Source organism: Chrysemys picta, chromosome 6 (assembly GCF_011386835.1).
Source record: "Chrysemys picta bellii isolate R12L10 chromosome 6, ASM1138683v2, whole genome shotgun sequence".
NCBI classification, from domain to species: domain Eukaryota; kingdom Metazoa; phylum Chordata; order Testudines; family Emydidae; genus Chrysemys; species Chrysemys picta.
This window is the reverse complement of record NC_088796.1, coordinates 83,805,210-83,825,767: the sequence shown is the minus strand read 5'-3', so window position 1 is coordinate 83,825,767 and position 20,558 is coordinate 83,805,210. Positions and strand designations below refer to the sequence as shown.

General features: G+C 41.8%; 1 protein-coding gene across 19 annotated transcripts in view; it reads right to left on the bottom strand.

Annotated features, from left to right (window-relative positions):
* The window catches only part of SEMA4D (semaphorin 4D), a 159,989-nt gene that overhangs the window by 52,275 nt on the left and 87,156 nt on the right, over window positions 1-20,558 (bottom strand). For 18 of the 19 annotated variants that reach the window (XR_010588854.1, XM_005307643.5, XM_005307647.5 and 15 more), the window contains one exon: window positions 6,333-6,724. Coding sequence is in view for 18 of the 19 variants with exons in the window: in XM_005307643.5 (XP_005307700.2) it covers window positions 6,333-6,426 (94 nt within the window). In the remaining variant the exon portion in view is untranslated. Of the gene's footprint in view, window positions 1-6,332; window positions 6,725-10,667; window positions 10,758-20,558 lie in introns of those variants that run through there. The other variant, XM_065550394.1, reaches the window with a different exon arrangement.

The window sequence follows — 20,558 nt, the reverse complement described above, 5'->3', positions numbered from 1 at the left end:
CAAAATATTGGGCAAACTTGTCAGAAAGGCCTGGTTGAGCTGCCAGCTGCTTGGGAGGCAGGAAAAACTGGGGGAAACTTCAGAGACAGGGCGTTCCCCTCCTGCCAATGACTGACAGGTCTGGCCCACACCAAAGCTGCAAGCAGCTGAAGTACCATTGTAATGGATTTGTGGACTAGAGCTAATTAGGAATTTTACAGCAAGTCGTTTTTGCATCAAAACCAAAACTGTGAAACTGGATCAGATTAGATGAATTTTCCAACTCGAAAAAGCATAGAGAAAACAGTTTTCATATTGTTAAAGCATTTTATTTTGACATTTTCTCAATGAAAATATTCTAATTTTCAGGTTCAAAACGACTTTTGGTTTCAAAATATAAGTTAATTAGACCAAAAAGTCAAAATAAAAATGAAACTTTTCAAAATTATTGGAACATTTTTAATCACCTAAATTGGGCGGGGGAGGGGGGGGAGGGCTTGAGGGATGGGACAACAGTTTTTCGTTTGTGAATATTTTCAAGATTTTTACTTTTTGTCCCAATGCAAGATGGAAAACAAAAATTTAAATTCTCAAAAATATTCATGAGATGGGAAAACCGTTTCCTCTGCGGACCTTAGCACAAAGAAGAAATTTTCTCTGCGTGTAGAACTAATGACCAGACAAGCTCATGTTTAATTCCTGTGAAATAAATTTCCTTTCCCTCTATCAATTCTTTTCCTCATTCTGTCTACCCTTTTGTTCCTTTTTCTGCTCTACCCTTTATACCAGTGGTGGGCAACCTGGGCCCATCAGGGTAGTCTGATTGCGAGCCGCAAAACATTTTGCTGATGTTGACTGTCTGCAGGCACGGCTCCTCGCAGCTCCCAGTGGCCACAGGTTGCCCTCCACTGCTTTATATCATACCCCATCTTCATTATCAGCTCCTTTCTGCTATCCCCCATTCTTCCTCACTTTCACTCTGGTTGCATGTGTATTTGAGAGACAGAGAAAGTCACCATATTCCCTACTCGTAGTGGGGCAGTTGTATGGAGATATGTTCTTACATATTTTCTGCCCACTTTGGCAGAGGAGGGGTTAAAGCAGGCTGAAGGGAGCCTGTGCAGAACCCGGTAGGGTGACCAGATGTCCCGATTTTATAGGGACAGTCCCGATATTCAGGGCTCTTTCTTATATAGGCGTCTATTATCCCCCACCCCGTCCCGATTTTTCACACTTGCTATCTGGTCACCCTAGAACCCAGCCAATTAGAGAAGGGCAGAAAGTCAGCCAATCAGGCCAAGCTGGGCCCTATATAAAGGCTGCAAAGCAGAGGAGACAGCAGTCTCTTCCTGATAAGCAAGGGAGAAGGACTGGCTCCCTGTAGACAGAGCACCTAGGCTAGAGCAGTGCTGGGCAGGCTCAGGGGAGCAGAGAGAGAGCTCCGGGCTTGTTACCTGCCAGGCGGCGGCCCCTGACGAAAAGGGCCAAGAAGGTGAAAGAGCCAAGGGGAAGTGGCCCAGGGTACACAGGGAGAAGAGGGGATTGAAGGAGGGCAATGGGAGCTGCCGCTAAAGGGTCTCTGGGTCGGGACCCAGAGTAGTGGGCAGTCCTGGGTCCCCCCCCCCTTACACTGCACCTTACCATGGAGGAGCAGGGCGAATGGACTGTGCCTTGTCCCTGAGGCAAGGGACTAGACTTTGGGGCGGCAGGTGGCCACCAAGGAAGGTGCAAACAGAGGACTGCTGATATCCCCAGAAGGGGGCAGAACAGAGATGGGGCACAGCCGGAGGATGCTGCAAGCCAGGGTGTAACGCGGGTCCCAGACAGCACAGCCAAGCAAGCAGAGGGCGCTCCACGGCTAGGACATAGCTAATTCCCAGAGCAACCAGCAGGAGATGCCGCGGTGCTGAGTTCCCGACACGTTACATAAATCTTTGCCAAGAGAACAAATAGAAAATCCCTCACCTTATTAAAAGAGACTGCAGGCAACATGTTAATGTATAGCTGTTGTGTGAATTTAAATTGGGAGTTCAATTGGAAATATGCATAGTTTGGATGGGGCCCTATGATTTTGGTGCATGTTTGTATTTAAAACATACCCTAATTTAGCAATGTAGCAGAAATACTAGGTACAGGCCTGTACATATTTTTGTATAAAATTTGTTTTCTCTATTGTCTTTAAAGAGTCTTCCATAATGCAGGAAATTGCATCTGATATTTCAAATATTTTTCCAAAGGATGTCCCAGGGCCCCCTTCACAGTATGCTAAAATTTCCCCTTCTTAGTGAAATATGAATGTAAGTACATATCTCCATACAACATGCCTAAGACTGACATGTAAAATTAAAAGTTGTATGTGCCTAATGGAGAACAAGACATTGTGGTGCTGGATAGGGAACAGAGGAGCGGTTGTGTTCAGGGGCAAGGGTATAGGTCAGTGCTAAATCAAACCAAGGGAAACTACTGCTGCTAACTGTAGTCACCGCTATATGGGAGCTCCAAGATATTCAAACCTTGCATACATCATTTTTTCTCCAAGGTAATAAATCTTATATACCAGTGTTTCCTGGCTCTTTATACCAATAAACATGGGAAATATTTTCAGGGCCTTGTGCCAGTATTTTATTGTGGTCCTAATGTCCATTTATATTTTCCTACAATAAACTCATTTGTACTTGACATCTGTGCTTAAGGCTCTTTCTTCACACTGGCCATAAGCTTGCTTCACTATACACTGCAGGCCTCTCATATCAGTTGCGGAGTCAGGAGGAGTCAAGGACTCAATGGTATCCTTCACACAGGATTCCCTCCTCACACAATAAAAACAACCTTTATGGTATCTAGAAAGAAACATCACAGACATTACATACAGTAGCTCAACATATTTTATTGCCTTATAATCCGTGTTCCAAAAATTATTCAAGTCCTGGGCTATACAGAGCATGTAGAATTCCATGGGTTTACTTTTTCACCCCATATTTGTTCCATTTCTGCTAATGGAAATCAGAATGGTTATGAGTATTAGATATGATAGTGGCTATGGGGAAAAAACTGCTCAGTGAAGAAATTGGATTGCGTTACAATTCCATGTCATCACGTGGCAGATGGGGAAAGGATCAAATATTTATTTACTCTTTATTTGGTAGTTTAATCTGAGATGTGGACTTATACCTAAGCTCACAAACCGGATTACTTATAAGAACTTACATTTCTATCAGGCCTTAAGAATGGATTTAAGAATTTTAGCTTCAAGTAGCAAAGGGGGCTGCATATCTAGGCACCTGCAAAGTTCCCCTTCCCCACCATCCCTACAAAGTTCTCCCCTTAATAGTAATTTAACTTTCTGCATTTCTTTTTCATCAACAGTAACATAAGAGAGATACGCAGGGAGGAACAGGGCTTCAATTAACAATGAACTGATCTCAATGGCTTTAGGACTGATTAGGACCAATTGAAACTATAAATGAAATGGCTACACAAAGTATACAATACTATACATTGACACGCTCCAACAGTTGCTAAAAGATTTTGAATGGTAAGATGACTGCACTGACAAGATACTTCTTCTCACAAAATATCATGTCTGCTATTGTATTATTTCAAATTCTACTGCAATCAATGGGACTTTGTTTTGTATTCACACTACACTTAAACCTGTACTATGTAATGTAAGTGTAAGTTTAAAAAAAAAAGGTAGGACAACGGTTATTGTGCAAGGACAATAGCTGTGTTCCAGAGTTTTAAAAAGGCATGAACTGCTTAGTAAGGAACTGATTCTATCCACCCACCAAAATAGTACTACTAGGTCTTCTCTGAGAGATTTTGCCGCACATCTCTCTGACAAGATGTGATTTAGATCTAAACAGAGTTATTGGACATGATTGCTAATTAGCAGGCATGTAAATAATTCTGTTTTAAAACTTTTGTTCAGGATTTTATTTTACGCTAAGTAGCCAACGAAACCTTGGGCTTCTGACTACCTCTCAGTTGTGGACAGTTTCTCCTTATTATTTGTCCATCATAAGACATGTTAGTCTCTTTTCTCTGTCAATCCTGCAAAAGGATTCAGCATGGCTGGAGAAATGTACAGTATGTAGGACTCCCTAAGAGACCTACAGTGACTCCACTAGCCAAAAAAGTGCCAAGATCCTCCTAAACTCAGTTTTTCCTATGTAGCAACACAAACAGCTTAGTGGCTATGACCAAGGCTAAGATTTTTTTACTGATATTTTTAGTAAAAGTCACAGACAGGTCACAGGCAATAAAGAAAAAATCATGGAAGCCCATGACCTGACCCTGACTTTTATTAAAAATACCCCTGACAAAATGGGGAGCCCACACTGCCTGAAGAAGTTGGGCAGCTGCGGGGGCCGCTCCGAGCTCTGGGGGCACCCACCACCTGGAGGGGTTCATAGCTCCAGGGTCCTGTGTTCCCTGTAAGCTGCGCACTTGGGCGGTGTGCAGGAGAGATTTAAGTGATGCACACAGCCAGCAGCATGTGTTCAGGTGCCCCTCCCCCCACGTTGCATAGTCCTGCAGTTGTTCCCGGGACCCTGCTGGCTGTGCAGGGAGGGAAAGGGGGTGGGGAGTGTGCTGATGTCAGGGTGTCCCCCTCCCATTCCCCCTGTACCCCATCTCCACAGAGCAGGGAAGAGGGGACAGCCTGGCTTAGGAGGACTCGGAGCTGTTGCGGTCTGAATGGTGAGTGTCTGAGTGCACTGTTTCTGAGATTTCCCCAGCAGCCAGCTCACACAGTCTCTCTGTCTCACACACACATGTGCGCTCTCTCTCTCCCCCTCCCCACGTACCCCACCTCCGCAGCGCTGGGGAGGGGAGACAACAGGGCTCCGGACAGAGCAGGAGAGCGTTCAGTGAGTGTCTTAAAGAGATAGTGTACGGCTTTCCCCAGCAGCCAGCACACACAGAGACTGTGTGTGTGTGTGTGTGTGTCACACACACACACACACACACACACACACACACACACACACACACACACACACACGTCTTTGTGTGGCTCTCATTCACCTCCCAACACATACTTGTATTATTTTTGTTGTTACTTCTTGGTACTTCCTGCAATGCACATATATTCTCTGAAATTTTATTCTTTCGAAGTGTTATTTTAGTGTTTGACTCGTCTATGTATTTCATAATTTTGATTTCTCTTACACTTAAATTTAATTATTTTAGTAAGGATTTCTAAAATGCCTAACCTGTCCTGGCTGGAGTAATTATCCCTATGGTAACTTTTTAAAAATATGTATTATATCTAGGTTTTTTGTTTCTACTGGTGGCACACATAGGCACATACCTCGGTGCACATAAAATTTATTTCGCACATGGATGGAAAAAATTAGTGGGAAAACTGCCAGGGTCCCTGGCTCAGAGCTCCGGGATACTCCCACAACCCGCGGTGGCCAGAAGCTTTGAAGGACCCCCAGCACCCACAGAGTCCTGGAACTCTGGGGGCCCCTGGCACCCACAGCCACGGGGAGCTGCGGGCTCCTCCTGCAAACACAGGTCCCAGACGACAGGACTGAATTCACAGAGGTCGCTGGAAGTCATGGATTCTGTGACTTCTGCAACCTTCTTGAAAAAAATTGTAGCCTTAGCTATGACACTTGACAGACAAGAATTTACTCTCTCTCGAAAGGGGGCAGGCACTTTTCCCTAACTCAGTAAATCACATTAGAGAGCAATGACAATATATTGAACAAAAAATCCATACTAGTAATATATTATAGATTCTTTTTCAGCAAACAAAATCTGATTTTACCCTAACTTTGACTTTCCAGAACTTTCTATTGCTGTAATGATGCTTGATAAAAGAAATACATGAAGGTGTCACCTTATGTACCATATGAAGACACATCATAGGAATTTTTCAATTTGTTTCATATCAAGAAGCAAAACAAGAAGCTTTGGCATATTTTTCACAGCATAGAAACAGTCAATTAAACGAACATTTTTATATTGTTAATTTTCCTTGTAGTGAAGGTCTGGTCCATGCTTTACAAAAGTGACTAGTGACTCTGGGTTCCTATCTGGGTGCTGAAAATGGAACAAATTCAAGGGGCCTGGTGTTCAGACATTTGCTCTTTCTGAAAATCAGGCCCCAGAATCACTAGTTACTTTTGAAAATTTTAGCCTTGATCATTCATTCAAGTTTCGTAATAGCAACAGCTAAGCAAAGTCTCTGTTAAGCTGGGGTTTGAGGAGTTAAGAAAGGGACTGGCAGGGCCCATATCACCTCAATTGTTTTCTGTTACAAAGTGTTTAAAGAAATTACATAGGACTCCCACACACTATGGAGATTCTGTACATTTCACTACTTAAGTCACTGTTCTTACCTCTATGTTCCCAAGTGATTCTTGGTACTGGACCAAATGCTGCTGCTGCTCCAAACAATAAACCCAAAGCTGCATACAAACCAGAGAGAGCCATGATAGGAGTCCTTGCTCTATGGAAGTTGGAGGATAACTGCAACCTAATGTTCCTTTTGCAGAAGAAATCTCCAGTTCCAAATAGTATGTTACAGGGTAGACATTGCCGAACTAACGTTGCAATAAACAGGTTGGAAAGATGTTCCCAAGCCTATGCATCCAATAGATTACTTCTCCAAGGTAATACACATTTGCCAGGTCGCAGAATACAGAGATTGTTCACACTTTCCACAGTGTTTCTCAGCAACTATTCTGCCTCTTGAGAACATTCTTCCGTTTTGTCTTAGTAGTAAATGAAACTGCATAGGGGAAAGAGGGTGGAAAAAAAAAAAGAGAAGGAAGTGGGTTGAGTTTTCAAAAAGATCAATGATTTACAGCCACGTGGTATTTTTGGCAAGTACTTCAACAACACTATGCAGGGTTTATAAAAAGAGTAATTTTCACAAATTACATGATTATAAAATTATAATTTATATGATAACTACAAGCAAATATTGACAACAATAATTTCCATCTACTACCCATACTATATTTCATATTTTGAGGCGCACAGTACTGCCATTTATGTAAGAGGAAAGTCTACTCTGATTTACATCTTTTCCTGCCTTTAAACGTGTTTTTTTTTAAACTCTACTTTTCTGAAATATATAAAAAAAAAAAAATACAATGGTGAGTTTAGCAAATTTATATTTCAACATGATCTCTTCTGGAATCATGTTGAGACTAGAGCTGGGGAAAACGTTTCACCAAATTGTTTGTGTTGAAAGAAAACATTCCAAAAAAGTCAAACCATTTTGTTTCAATGTTTTCAAAATGAAATGTTTTGATTTTTCAGTTTCAAAACTTTTTTTTTTTAATTTCCTTCAATTTTATTTTAAAAAAATTAAAATAATTAAAAATACTTTAATTTTAAATGAAATATTTTTGTTTGATCCAATACAAAAAGAACTTAGACTTTTTAATTCATCAAAAATTTTGAAAAAATTTGTTTTCAGTATGAGGCAAATTTGTTTTCTCCATTTTTCAGCGTTCTCAACAAACCAAAAAAATCCTTTATTTGCACGGCTCTAGTCAAGACATCTATTTGCCCAAAATGAAATGTTTTTGCTCTTTCAACAACCTTAATTTTTTTATGGTCAGTCTCCTTCCTACTCAAAAGCTCCAAATCAGTCATCAGAGATGTGTGGGTCCAAGACATGAATACAGGCCTAAATTCTCATATCCTCACTCATGTAAGGATATCATAGTATTTTACTCCACAAGCGGTTTCACAAACCATTTCAATGTGAGTAAGTGTAATAGGCTGGGCCTTTCTCTGGGATCACACTTGGGTGGTTTCAGAGGCTCTTCTCCTCCCACAGTCCTTTTCCTGCTTTGGAACCTTACTCCAGCCTTTCCAGAATCTCCAGTGTGGGGTCTTCCACTAATATTCAGTCTCTGAGTTTCCTATAAAGGTCTGATTTGTTTATAGCAGTCCAGCAAGGCTGGACCCCAGGTCAGGGTTTATCTTTGCCCCTTGCCCCATGGTGATCAGCTCTTGGGTCTGTTAAGTCCTTGTGGTCGATGGAGATTTGTCAGCTGTTTCTCCCTCAGCTACTCTGTAGAAAGAGTCAGCTACTTCTGAGACACAGCAACTTCCCTTCTGGTTGCCACAAATTCCTGTGATGCTCTCCTTTTGAAGCTTGCATCCTCCAGAGGAGCAGGCTCTGTAGGTCTCCCTATTTATTACTGGAAGAGTCCAGAAGCGTCTTCTCCTGATTGGGATGGAGGCGTGCCCCATCACAGTAAGGTTATCAAAACCTGGCCCATAATAAAATTCTGCTTATTACTAGTTCCTATCTGTCCATGGTCAAGTCCAACACATACACACTATTTTAGGGATGTGCTGTAAATGTGAAATCCTTGGTAAAAAACACTCTGTGGTGCCAAAGACTTCATTTCCTCTAGAAGTAGTTTTGGAAAGTCACCCATTCTACAGCACAAAGAAGGGACTGACAAGGCACTATGTCTGACAGGTTCAGCACCATTTTGCTAAGACAATTAAGGATACAACAGTAAGCTATGGAAGCATTTGAACCAAACCAAAATCAAAGACTCCAAGCCTTTTTTTTTTTTTTTTTTTTTTTTTTTGTTCCTTGTGAGATTGAGTGAGGCCCTAGGGAAAAGCTGTCAAGTTTGACTTTGCACCAGTGGCAGATGAATCTGAATGCATGTAGTCAAATTAAAGCACATTTAGATTAAGCAGAATTTTAAAGACTGCTATAGTTTTCATTTTGAAGGGCTGTTAGTTTCTTTGATATTAAGAATATATTTTTGAGCTAAGCAACATTTTTAGGGTATTATTAATATTTAGAATCTAACAAACATGACAGCATGCCCTTAAGAAACCATCTTTCTAGCACAATAGTACTTAATACACCACACATATTAAAGGTGATTTGCAAAGGTTTTTCTGGTTTTGTTTTTAAATCCCCCTTCAAAAATTAGTTAGATTCCATAAAAGGAACAAAGTGAAATGTAGTTAGCATTTAGCACCACCAAAAAAATCCTAAGAAAATCCTAGCTACAAATCTTCTCATTTCCCTGACACAGCAAATTACTTTGCAACCAGAACAAAGATTTGAAAAAAATCCTTTCCATTTTAAATCTGTATATTCATTCCCTGTGTTTATGGTACAATGGTTGTGATGTCATTCCGTCTGGCAAACAAACCAGTAAGTCTGGAGTTCAGACTTCACAGGATATCAGAGAGATAACTTTGTTAAAATACAACACTAGCTGTGTTTCTAATAAGTTATATACTCCCCCTCTGCCTCCCATCCTTGGAATCTTACAAACAAATGTTTAATTTCTAGCAAAAGTAAAGATTACTATCCTACAGTAACTGCAGCTTTTCAAGATGATTTCCCATATGTATATTCGACGCATGGTGTGTGTACACTCTATGGACTAGAGACTGATTCTTTTGGTCAGCAGTAGCTGTTGCAGTAGCTGTGCCTGAGCCCTGAGTGTCCTCGTTCCTCCAACTGAGCACATGAAGGGCAGGGCCACCGCACCCATCTCTAAGTTCCTTTACCCCACAAAGTCTGGATGTTATCAGACTCTGTAATAGGAGGGATGGGGGGCAGGTCATACACACACACATATGGAGCACACATCTTGAAGAATTACAGTTACGGTAATTTCTTCTTCTTCTTCCTCCAGAGTTTGCCTATGTAATATCCATTCCACTCCTGGTGATTCCTAAGCAGTGATCTAGTCACAGGAGGTGAATACTAGGTGCTGCAATAGAAGTCTTTTAAGGCATTGCTTAACTTAGTAAGAACCAGTTTAGTATTTTTATTTCATGTAATTTAGTAGCAGTGTAAAAAACAGAGCAAATATTTTTGTAAAATGGCAAAACATTTTAGTTTCTTTTGGCTCCCATTCCAGTTGAATGTTAATTTCTTCTTCTATTTTATCACTTAGCTTACTGAAGGTCCCCAGTCCACGTTAATCAGTTTTCCTCTCACCTTCTTTCTTGCTCTTTTTTTATAATTATATAGCACTAATATCATTGGAGCATAGAGGCAATGATTCTCTTCCATTTATTTAATAGGCAGCTGAAAATGCAATGACCTATTAACCCTTCTATAATATGAAAGAGAGGTCTCCAGAGTGATACTGCTAGTGTCCTGTAAGTTTATGAGTCCCAAAATAGAATTATTTTAATCCTATAGCCCCATGATGGAAAAGTATCGGTGCTTACTAGTTGCCATGGTTACTGTCTTGGGCTCTCTCACCTTTCTTAAATGATGAAAAATGACAAGGAAAGTCTGGAACAAACAAACTACATTATCGTCTCAAACTGAGGAAGAATAAAAAACTGTCTGCCTGGTTCATTAAGTGCTCATTTTTCTATGCTGACTGAAAAGCCTTCTGGCTGCCCAGCAGAAATAAGACATTTTATACTGCCTGTGTTGATCAGCAAATGAACCAATTTATACAAAAAAAAAAAAAAATCTGACTTACAGGACAGTCTGTTTAGGGCCAACTTGTAACACAATTAAAAATATATATTTTTGGTAGTTTGGTACAAAATATGCTGTACTGAGGGACACAATGCTGCAAGGTGGTGTGTATGCTCATCCCCCATTAGTTTCAGTGGAAGCTGGAGGGTAACAGAACCTGGCCAAATCCACCACAGCAAAAATTACAGTATATATTTATATACAATATACACAGAAATTGCCTAGGATTTACCATTTTTCAGAGTTGAAAATTGTTTGTAGGGGCTGGTTCATTCACACTTGCTGGGAACTTATCCTGAGAGTGCAAGGTTTCAGTATGAGACTGCTCTGATGTAATTCAAGTGAGAGAAAGAAAACAACACAGAATATACAAAATCAGTGACCTGATTTTCAAAACTGCTGAGCTACTGCAATTTTCATTGACTTCAATGGGACTGATGAGTGCTCAGCACTTCTGAAAGTTAAGTAATTGTGAAGAGATTTAATCCTAAAAATGAGCCATAATTTGCCTAAAAGCAAGTAAATATCAGAAAGAATACATAAAGCAACCTTGAAACCCTAAGTATACTATCAACTTTCAAAATTTAGGCTATGTTCTTCAGGGCAAGGAATGTTTCTATGTTCCATAACACAGCTATAACTTTTCAAAGGTAGATGTATTTAAAATAATAATACATAATGTTAAAATATATACTCTGCTGCCAAGAATTTTTCAGTCATCATTTGGCTGCAATTAATCACAATACAAAGGGCACACTGCCTGTATGATCTCTCCATAATGCTCTATAGCAAATGTTGACTGAAATACCACCTTTATACAAGGGAAAAAAACAATTAACAGAGCACATGGCAGTTTTCCAGGGCACAGCTGGAATTCCAGAGCTGTGAATGTCCCTGTGTTCATCAATAATGTTAGTGCACAGACAGAGAAATAAGAGATGTCAATTTCTGATGCAGCAAAGGAACAATGGTAAAATAAACGACATACTCAAGAGAGCGTATGAAATAAAGCCTCCACAGTTTGAAAATGTTATTACATAAACAATGGAGAGTAAAACAGTAAAATCTAAAATACAAAAATGGGGAGCTAGATGGCTTAAAATACTGTTATAGCGACAAAGACACATTCACCTCTGTCACCAGCTTGAACTTGCCACAGGTTAGTAGTGACTGAATGTTAGTATGGCACAATTTAGTCACTCAGGCCATTTTCTGTTGGAGACATGTCCCTACCAAAAAACTAGCACTGCAACGGGCACTACTGTTGGCAGACTTAACAGAGAGACCAACGATGAAAGGGGCCTGAAAGACTGTCAAGGCTGTATCCCCACTTTGAACTTTAGGGTACAAATGTAGGGGCCTGCATGAAAACTTCTAAGCTTAACTACCAGCTTAGCTCTGGTCCGCTGCCACCATCCCAAGGCTAATTTCCTTCCCTGGGTAGCCTTGAGAGACCTTCACCAATTCCCTGGTGAATACAGATCCAAACCCGTTGGATCTTAAAACAAGGAGAAATTAACCATCCCCCCTTCTTTCTCCCACCAACTCCTGGTGAATACAGATCCAACCCCCTTGGATCTAAAACAAGAAAAAAAATCAATCAGGTTCTTAAAAAGAAGGTTTTTAATTAAAGAAAAAGGTAAAAATCATCTCTGTAAAATCAGTATGGAAAATAACTTTACAGGGTAATCAAACTTAAAGAGCTCAGAGGACTCCCCTCTAGTCTTAGGTTCAAAGTACAGCAAACAAAGATAAACACTCTAGTAAAAGGTACATTTACAAGTTGAGAAAACAAAGTAAAACTAAGACAGCTTGCCTGGCTTTTTACTTACAAGTTTGAAATAGGAGAGACTTGTTTAGAAAGATGTGGAGAACCTGGATTGATGTCTGGTCCCTCTCAGTCCCAAGAGCAAACGCACTCCCAAACAAAGAGCACACACAAAAACCTTCCCCCCCTCAAGATTTGAAAGTATCTTGTCCCCATATTGGTCCTTTGGGTCAGATGCCAGCCAGGTTACCTGAGCTTCTTAACCCTTTACAGGGAAAAGGATTTTGGAGTCTCTGGCCAGGAGGGATTTTATAGTACTGTACACAGGACAGCTGTTACCCTTCCCTTTATAGTTATAACAAAGACAAACTGCCTTCTTATTGCTCAAGATGGTCAGGATGGAGGCCCACGGGCAGACCAGTGTGAGGAAACTCATTTTAGTGAATGAAGAGGATTTCAGCTTCCAGGGCTGCCAGTCCAGCACCCCTTCCCAACACTAAATTCACTATATATAGAATATACAAAAAACTACATTAAAAGATATGCAGGTTCCAAAGTCGGACACTTGAAAGCTAGGAAATGCTCAAATTATAATTGGCTGTGCAACTTTAATGTGCGTCCAACTATGGAGGAAACAGCATGTGATCATGCACAAGGGGGTTTCTGGCATTTCCTAACTTTTGAGTGCCTTGCAACCTTAGTGCTCTTTTAATGTAGTTTATCTATTTTATATATCCCCTAGATTAAAAAAAATAAAGATTTTCATCATATGAAACCATAATGACACCCCCCACACACACACGGGTCATCAGCAGAGCTGGGATCTTTTGATCCACAGCAGTCTTATTCTTCTTGGTAGTCCATTGATCCAATGATGACAAATCTGTGCAGATCATCTATTGTTGGTCTCATGGTGTGCCCTCTGATGACTGTACAAGCCAATTCTAGAGGTGCACATTTTGCTGCAGATGGTGCATGGGAAGTTTGCGGTCAGTGGATTGTGTGCTGCTGATGCTCTGTGACGTCGTTCGCGTGCGTCTTGTAGACGCCGGCAGCAGTCTTCCTCAAAAGCGATGCAGGTATTTCTGACTGTTGCACGCCACTGTGTTCTGTCGCTGGCAGCATCCTCGAAGTCCCTAGGTTTGATAGTGCTGTACTGCAGATTGGCTTTGAACATAACATAAGAACATAAGAAAGGCCGTACCGGGTCAGACCAAAGGTCCATCTAGCCCGGTATCCTGTCTACCGACAGTGGCCAATGCCAGGTGCCCCAGAGGGAGTGAACCTAACAGGCAATGATCAAGTGATCTCTCTCCTGCCATCCATCTCCATCCTCTGACAGACAGAGGCTAGGGACACCATTCCTTACCCGTCCTGGTTAATAGCCATTAATGGACTTAACCACCATGAATTTATCCAGTTCTCTTTTAAACTCTGTTATAGTCCTAGCCTTAACAACCTTCTCAGGTAAAGAGTTCCACAAGTTGACTGTGCGCTACGTGAAGAAGAACTTCCTTTTATTTGTTTTAAACTTGCTGCCTATTAATTTCATTTGATGACCCCTAGTTCTTGTATTATGGGAATAAGTAAATAACTTTTCCTTATCCACTTTCTCCACATCACTCATGATTTTATATACCTCTATCATATCCCCCCTTAGTCTCCTCTTTTCCAAGCTGAAGAGTCCTAGCCTCTTTAATCTCTCCTCATATGGGACCCGTTCCAAACCCCTAATCATTTTAGTTGCCCTTTTCTGAACCTTTTCTAGTGCCAGTATATCTTTTTTGAGATGAGGAGACCACATCTGTACGCAGTATTCGAGATGAGGGCGTACCATTGATTTATATAAGGGCAATAATATATTCTCAGTCTTATTCTCTATCCCCTTTTTAATGATTCCTAACATCCTGTTTGCTTTTTTGACCGCCTCTGCACACTGCGTGGACATTTTCAGAGAACTATCCACGATGACTCCAAGATCTTTTTCCTGACTTGTTGTAGCTAAATTAGCCCCCATCATATTGTATGTATGGTGTCCTTGTAACGTTTCCGTGGAAGACCTATATGCCGGATGCCCTGAGAGAGCTCACCATACAGGAGCTGACAGGGGATTCTGTTGGCATCTATGCAGCTAACATGACCGGTCCAACGTAGCTGTGACTTCATGATCATCATTTCGATGCTTGTCATCTGGGCTCTCTCGAGGACCTCGAGTTTGGGCACTTGGTCTTGCCAGCGGATCTTCATGATGTTGCGGAGGCAGCGCATGTGAAATGCTTCGAGCTGCTTGATGTGACGCCTATATAGTGTCCATGTTTCGCACCCGTACAAAAGAGATGAAAGAACAACAGCTCTGTACACAAGCAGTTTTGTTGACATCCGGATGTTGTGGTGATTTAAAACTTTGACATGCAGACAGCCAAGTGCCTGGCTTGCTTTGGATATTTGTGCGTTGATCTCATTATCCAGTGATCCATCACTGGATATGACACTACCCAGGTATTTAAAGTTCTCCACTACTTTCAACTGAGTGCTGTCAATGGAGATACTCAGGACAGAAGCATTTGATCCAGGTGCAGGTTGATGGAGAACTTCTTTCTTTCCGAGGCTGATAGTTAGTCCGAAAAGTTGCGAGGCCTCAGCAAACTTGTTGACAATGTGCTGGAGATCATTTTCAGTGTGAGCCATGAGGGCACAGTCATCAACAAAGAGTGCCTCAAGAAAGAGTTTCTGCACTGTCTTAGTCTTTGCATTCAGGCGACGGAGGTCAAAAAGTGAACCATCATGCCGGTATTTCAAGTATATGCCTCGGTCCATATCTTTCATTGCATGGTTAAGGACACATGCAAAGAACAGGTTAAATAGGACAGGAGCGAGAACACATCCTTGTTTCACGCCGTTGGTGATGTTAAAGGGGGCTGTGGCTCCATCAGACAATACTTCGCCTGTCATGCTGTCACGAAAAAGGCGTATAATCTGGGCAAATTTTCTTGGGCAGCCAAGTCATGTTAGAATGGTTCAAAGGGCTTCCCTGTTGACGGTATCAAACGCCTTTGTCAGATCTATGAAGACAGCATACAGGCGCATGTTCTGTTCAATGTACTTCTCTTGTATTTCTCTGACAGCAAACACCATGTCGACTGTGCTCCGGTCAGGTCAAAAACCACATTGACTTTCAGGCAGATTTGCCTCGGAAATACTGGCTATTAGGCAGCTCAAGATGATGTGGGCGATGATCTTCCCTCCAACGAAGAGGAGGGATATGCCTCTATATAGTTTCCACATTCTGCTTTGCTGCCTTTGTTCTTGAAAAGAGAGACAATAGTAGCATCACGAAGGTCCTGTGGTATGTTTTCATCCTCCCAGATGTTGATGATCATGCTGTGGAACGCTGCTAGTGCTGCTGGACCTGCTGCTTTGTATCTCTCTGCTGGTATCCCATCTTTTCCAGGAGCTTTCCCTGGACTCATCTGGCTAACAGCTTTCCTAATCTCATCTATAGCGGGCAGAAAGTCAAGATCTGTCAGAGCAGGTTGTTGTGGAATTTCATTGAGGACAATATTATTCACAGTTGATGGTCTATTGAGAAGGTTGCTAAAGTGTTTTCGCCATCTTTCGTTGATGCCTTCTTTATCCTCAATCAGCTTTGTGTTGTCTAATGAGAGCAATGGGGCGGTCCTTGGTTTAGAAGGTCCATAGACAGTTTTAATAGCACTGAAGAACATCTTTAAGTTGTGGGTCTCAGCATAGTGCTCAATTTCTTTGGCTTTGCTCTCCCACCAGTTATCTTGTATCTGACGGAGGTCTTTCTGTGTTTTGCTCTGAAGGTACTTGAAATGGTCCTGCTTAGAGACTGAGGAGGGGTCATTCTGCCATTCGACAAAGGCTTTTCTCTTTACTTCCAGTGCTGAGCATATTTCTTCTTGGTTCTCAAACCAATCCTGATGTGTTCTTTTCGTTGGTCCAAGAGATGTTATTGCTGTGTCAGTCACTATCTCCTTGAACTGGTCCCACTTTTCGGTTACCGTATCGATCAGTTGTCCGTGGGATGTCAGTTTGTCATCAAGACTCTTCTGGAATTTGTTGAAACATTGAGCAGTCTTATACCATTTGAGCTAATGGAGCAGCCAGTGACTGTAGAAGGCTGTGTGGTTATAGACACTTCTGCCTCTATCCCTACCAGCCTCTCCCTATCTCTTTCTGCTCCTATCCCTGCTCCCTGGCTAATGCTGCTTTCCCTTTCCTTTTGCTTCTACCTGTTCCTCTCCCCTTTCCTATTCTCCCTCCTAGCCCCTTGCTCCGTTCCTGCCATGTTCCCTGGTGTTCCTATCTGCCCCCCTCTATGGCTCCTGCTCTTCTCCACATCTACTACCCCATTCCCTTCTTCCCCCCCTCCTCCCTCTCTCCCTTCCCACTCCTCATCCCTCTATTCAGTCAGAATGTTCTTAATATTCTTGCATACTGCCTGGGCATCAGGAGAGAGGGCACTGAGAGCACAGGAGAAACACTTTTCCTCCTTTCGGCTCCTGTGCCTGATGACACAGCTGTCCTGGCAGCTGGGAGAAGTGGTTGCAGGGAAAGTCTTGCTCAGCCCTGGCTCAGTCCCCTGGTCTACAGTATATGCAGTAGCTCCATGGCAGTGATGCAAGTAGGGCGGTCTGGTCTGCCGTACCAGTAAGCTGTTTGTGGCCGGTATGGTGTACCGGAAAGACACAGAAAGAGCAGAACATGGGTCTGCCGCATGGCCCCACGCCGGCAGCTCCTCCAGCATGGCTGTACCACTCCCAGCCCTTCCACGCAGCGGCATGCATACGTATCCTGTCCAGGATCTGTACAGCAGCCCTGACAGAGGACAGGGCTGGGGGCGGTACACTGCGCTGGAGGAGCTGCTGGCATGGGGCTGCCCGGCGATCTGACATTCTGCTCCTTTCGCCACTGCAGTTCCTGGGAGAGCCCTGAATCGCAGGGCTCTCCCAGGAACTGCAGCGGCAAAAGAAGCAGAACCCCACACAAGCAGCTCCTCCGGTGCGGGTGTACCGCCCCCAGCCCTGTCCTCCAGCAGCGATGCTGTACAGACCCCAGATAGGACTCAGGAGATGCAGCTGCATGGAAGGGCTAGGGGCGGTACAGCCATGCCGGAGGAGCTGTCGGCGTGGGGCTCGGTTGCCAGCATGTCTGAAAAAAATATTCTCTGTTGTCAGAGGGAGCTGATTTGAAGCTTTTCTGCTAGCAATTCCCAAAGCAGGTGCGACTCTGTGAGCCGGTTTTGTTCCAGAGAGCAAGCCCTCCTCTTCTTTTAGCAGTTCACAGAGCAGCTGCCATGTCCACCCGTTGGGAGCGCTCTTCCCCCCACCCCCACCCGCCAGGGAACGTGGGATGGATCATGGGGAGGGGAGGAAGAGCGTGGGGGGGGGGGGCAGGCTGGGGACAGGGTCACGTGAGGAGTCACATGGGGAGGTCATGTGCCTCCCCACCCTGCTTTAGCTGATGCAGCATACCAGTAAGAAATGAATTCTACTTGCACCACTGCTCTATGGGAACTATGCATCTCCAGTCTGACCACTATGAGCTGTGAGAGAGTGGAGCATACTCAGGGTAGACAGCTCTTCAGAGCATTTAGCTACCAAACTAACAAGACTCTATTGAACACGTCCAAACTGTGATTTTTTCAGAAATTTAAAACTTGTCCAAATTTGGGTGGATTTTCATATGGATGACAATATCCTTGACACAAAGGCATGGGGGAGGTAGAACTTTTCAAAGAAACCACTGTAAGAAATTTTATTTTATTGTTTTTTACCATGGGCAAGACAATGTATTTTTTCCCTCCTCTCATTATCAGAAACAGCTGAACTATTTTAGCTGAAATTTTCCAAAAAAGTTCAGTCTGATGCAGAAACCCACATGGGAAATTTCACTTCGAATGGTTTAAATTTAGTAAAGTTAAAAGCAGTCATAAACAGGATCTTATAAGTTAAATTTTCAGACAAGCTTAAACTATACCTGCACTACCTATAACATACACCCATACCCTACAACAATTCTAAGAGATGCATGATACAGACTATTCTCCGATTACTTTAAAAGATGCAATATTATAAAGCCCAGAATCTTCTATGCTATTTGTGCAATCCCCAAACATTATTATTTACTGTCATATATAAAGCAAGGAGGGCCTGGCAGCAGTCTTGTTGCAAAACTGGCCCAAGGTTCGTTTACTTTAGCATTTATCTTAATATTTCTCACCAGTAGTGGGAGCAACATTGGAGCACTAGTGCAAACAGGCTACCAGCGTCTTAAACACTCGTCTAGACCTGCTGTACACAACATAGCGATTTAAACACAGCGAGCCAGCCCACACTAGTGCCTCTTGATGCTATCACTGGTGGAACTGCAGCAATGCAATAGTGGGAACAGTTAAGGAATGGTCACACTAAATGAGTGAAATGCAACTAGGTAGCATCTGTTAAAACAATGGGCCTTATGATTTTTGATTAAGAAAATACGAAGCAAGCTTGTAATCCTGGACCTCGTGGAAGCACATCTTTTTTATTTTTATTCAAAGATTTTATTACGCTTTTGCATAAATAGAAATAAAAGGGGAAAGGAAGGCAAAAAAAATCTGTATTTGGCAGTCAAATGGGAAAAGAAGCTGGAAACCAAATGATAATGCCGTCCAAAAGTGGTCGAGTTTGTATGCAACAACCAAGAGTTCTCCAAACTCCCAGTACATACATTTGGAAGTCAGGCAGATGGATACGGAACATTTGTTCCTTTTCTTATTTAAAAATATGTTTGGCTTAATTATTGTGCTGTAATTCACAGGGAGCACCAATAATTTTTATGTCTGGAGAAATTAGTATGTGCCACCCTAACATACAGCTGGTGGCAGCCGATAGTGCTAGGTAACTTTCACTGTCTGCACGGGAAAAGCATATAAGAAAGGAATGCTTATTTAAAATGGTCACATAAGTTACTGGCTTCTCTACATAATACTGGGATTGTTGGTTAATATAACATCCTTCAGAATTAAATTATTATACAGATTGTGGAAACTGGGAGGTCACAAATAGTGAGATGTAAAGACATTCTCCACCCCATAATCAAATGAAGCACATCTTTTAAAAGGTTAGTAAAAAAACCCTATTTATTCCTAAACATAAAATATAACAAACAGGGAGCCTAGGATGATTAGCTAACGATTTGTTAGATTCTTTAGTAGATGTTACCTACTCTATTCCATATTAATTTGAATAGTCAAAGAACAAAAACTAAACCTAACAATCTTTGTAAACTATAGAAAAAAATAGGGACTTTTGTGATCCATTTGCTATGCCACAATAATCTCCGCAACTTTGTTCTATGTAAATCCACCTCTCTCTTATCCATTCATCTGAAGTCCTCTCTCTTTGTTATGGCTAATTTAGAACCTGTCTACACCATTTAAAACATTTAAAGCATGATGGGCTTCCTATGTGGACAAAAATAAAGCCATGTCACAATCTTAGAGAACTGCATTTTAATCCTGGAAGATTCCTAGTCTAAAACCCAATTCCCTAACATGGCTTCCAGTATTTCACAACCATCCTGCCCCTGTCCTTACAGGTGAGAATCAGCCACGAAACATGAGTCAGAAACATGTTACAACACAAACTATGAATATGGTTATTTTTGCAGTGTAATAGAGTACACAGAGCATTAGGCTTTAAGCTCATTCTGGGGTAGGTATCTATCTTTTGTCTGTAAAACACCATGCATAACTGTGGCACACTATAAATAAATAATAATTTTGAAGTAGCATTCAATTCTGGCAGTTGATTGCTTATTAAATCAACCCTCTGACAAATCTCTTGTGTCCAGAATTTATTTAATGTGTTCCTCAGGGATAGGGAATACTTTTACTCAGGTATCTGTATCAGATATTGTTGACATGATACAGGATTTGAGGCCGTGTGCTTCAAATCCAATTCTACTTAGTGGCTATGGGGAATGTTTGCCAGCTATGGCTATGATAATTCAGGTTATAATGAATCTGGAAATGTTCCATCAAATTTTAAACAAAACTTAATTTATTTGTTTAAGAAACCTTCCAGGAAAAATTATATGACTAATATCCATCCAACTTCTAATTTATGCTTTTTAATCAAGAGGTAACTTTTCCAATTACATATATTTAATTACAAACACAGCTTGCTCAACTTGATTTGCTTGAAAATTTAAATCAATTTTCAGAATACATCAGAGAATCTGAACTGTGAAAAAGTATACAATAGTTCTGCTAACTGCATCTGATTCAGGTTTCTTTCATACTTGATTACATCAGCCTTCACAACATCTGACACTGATGTACATGGT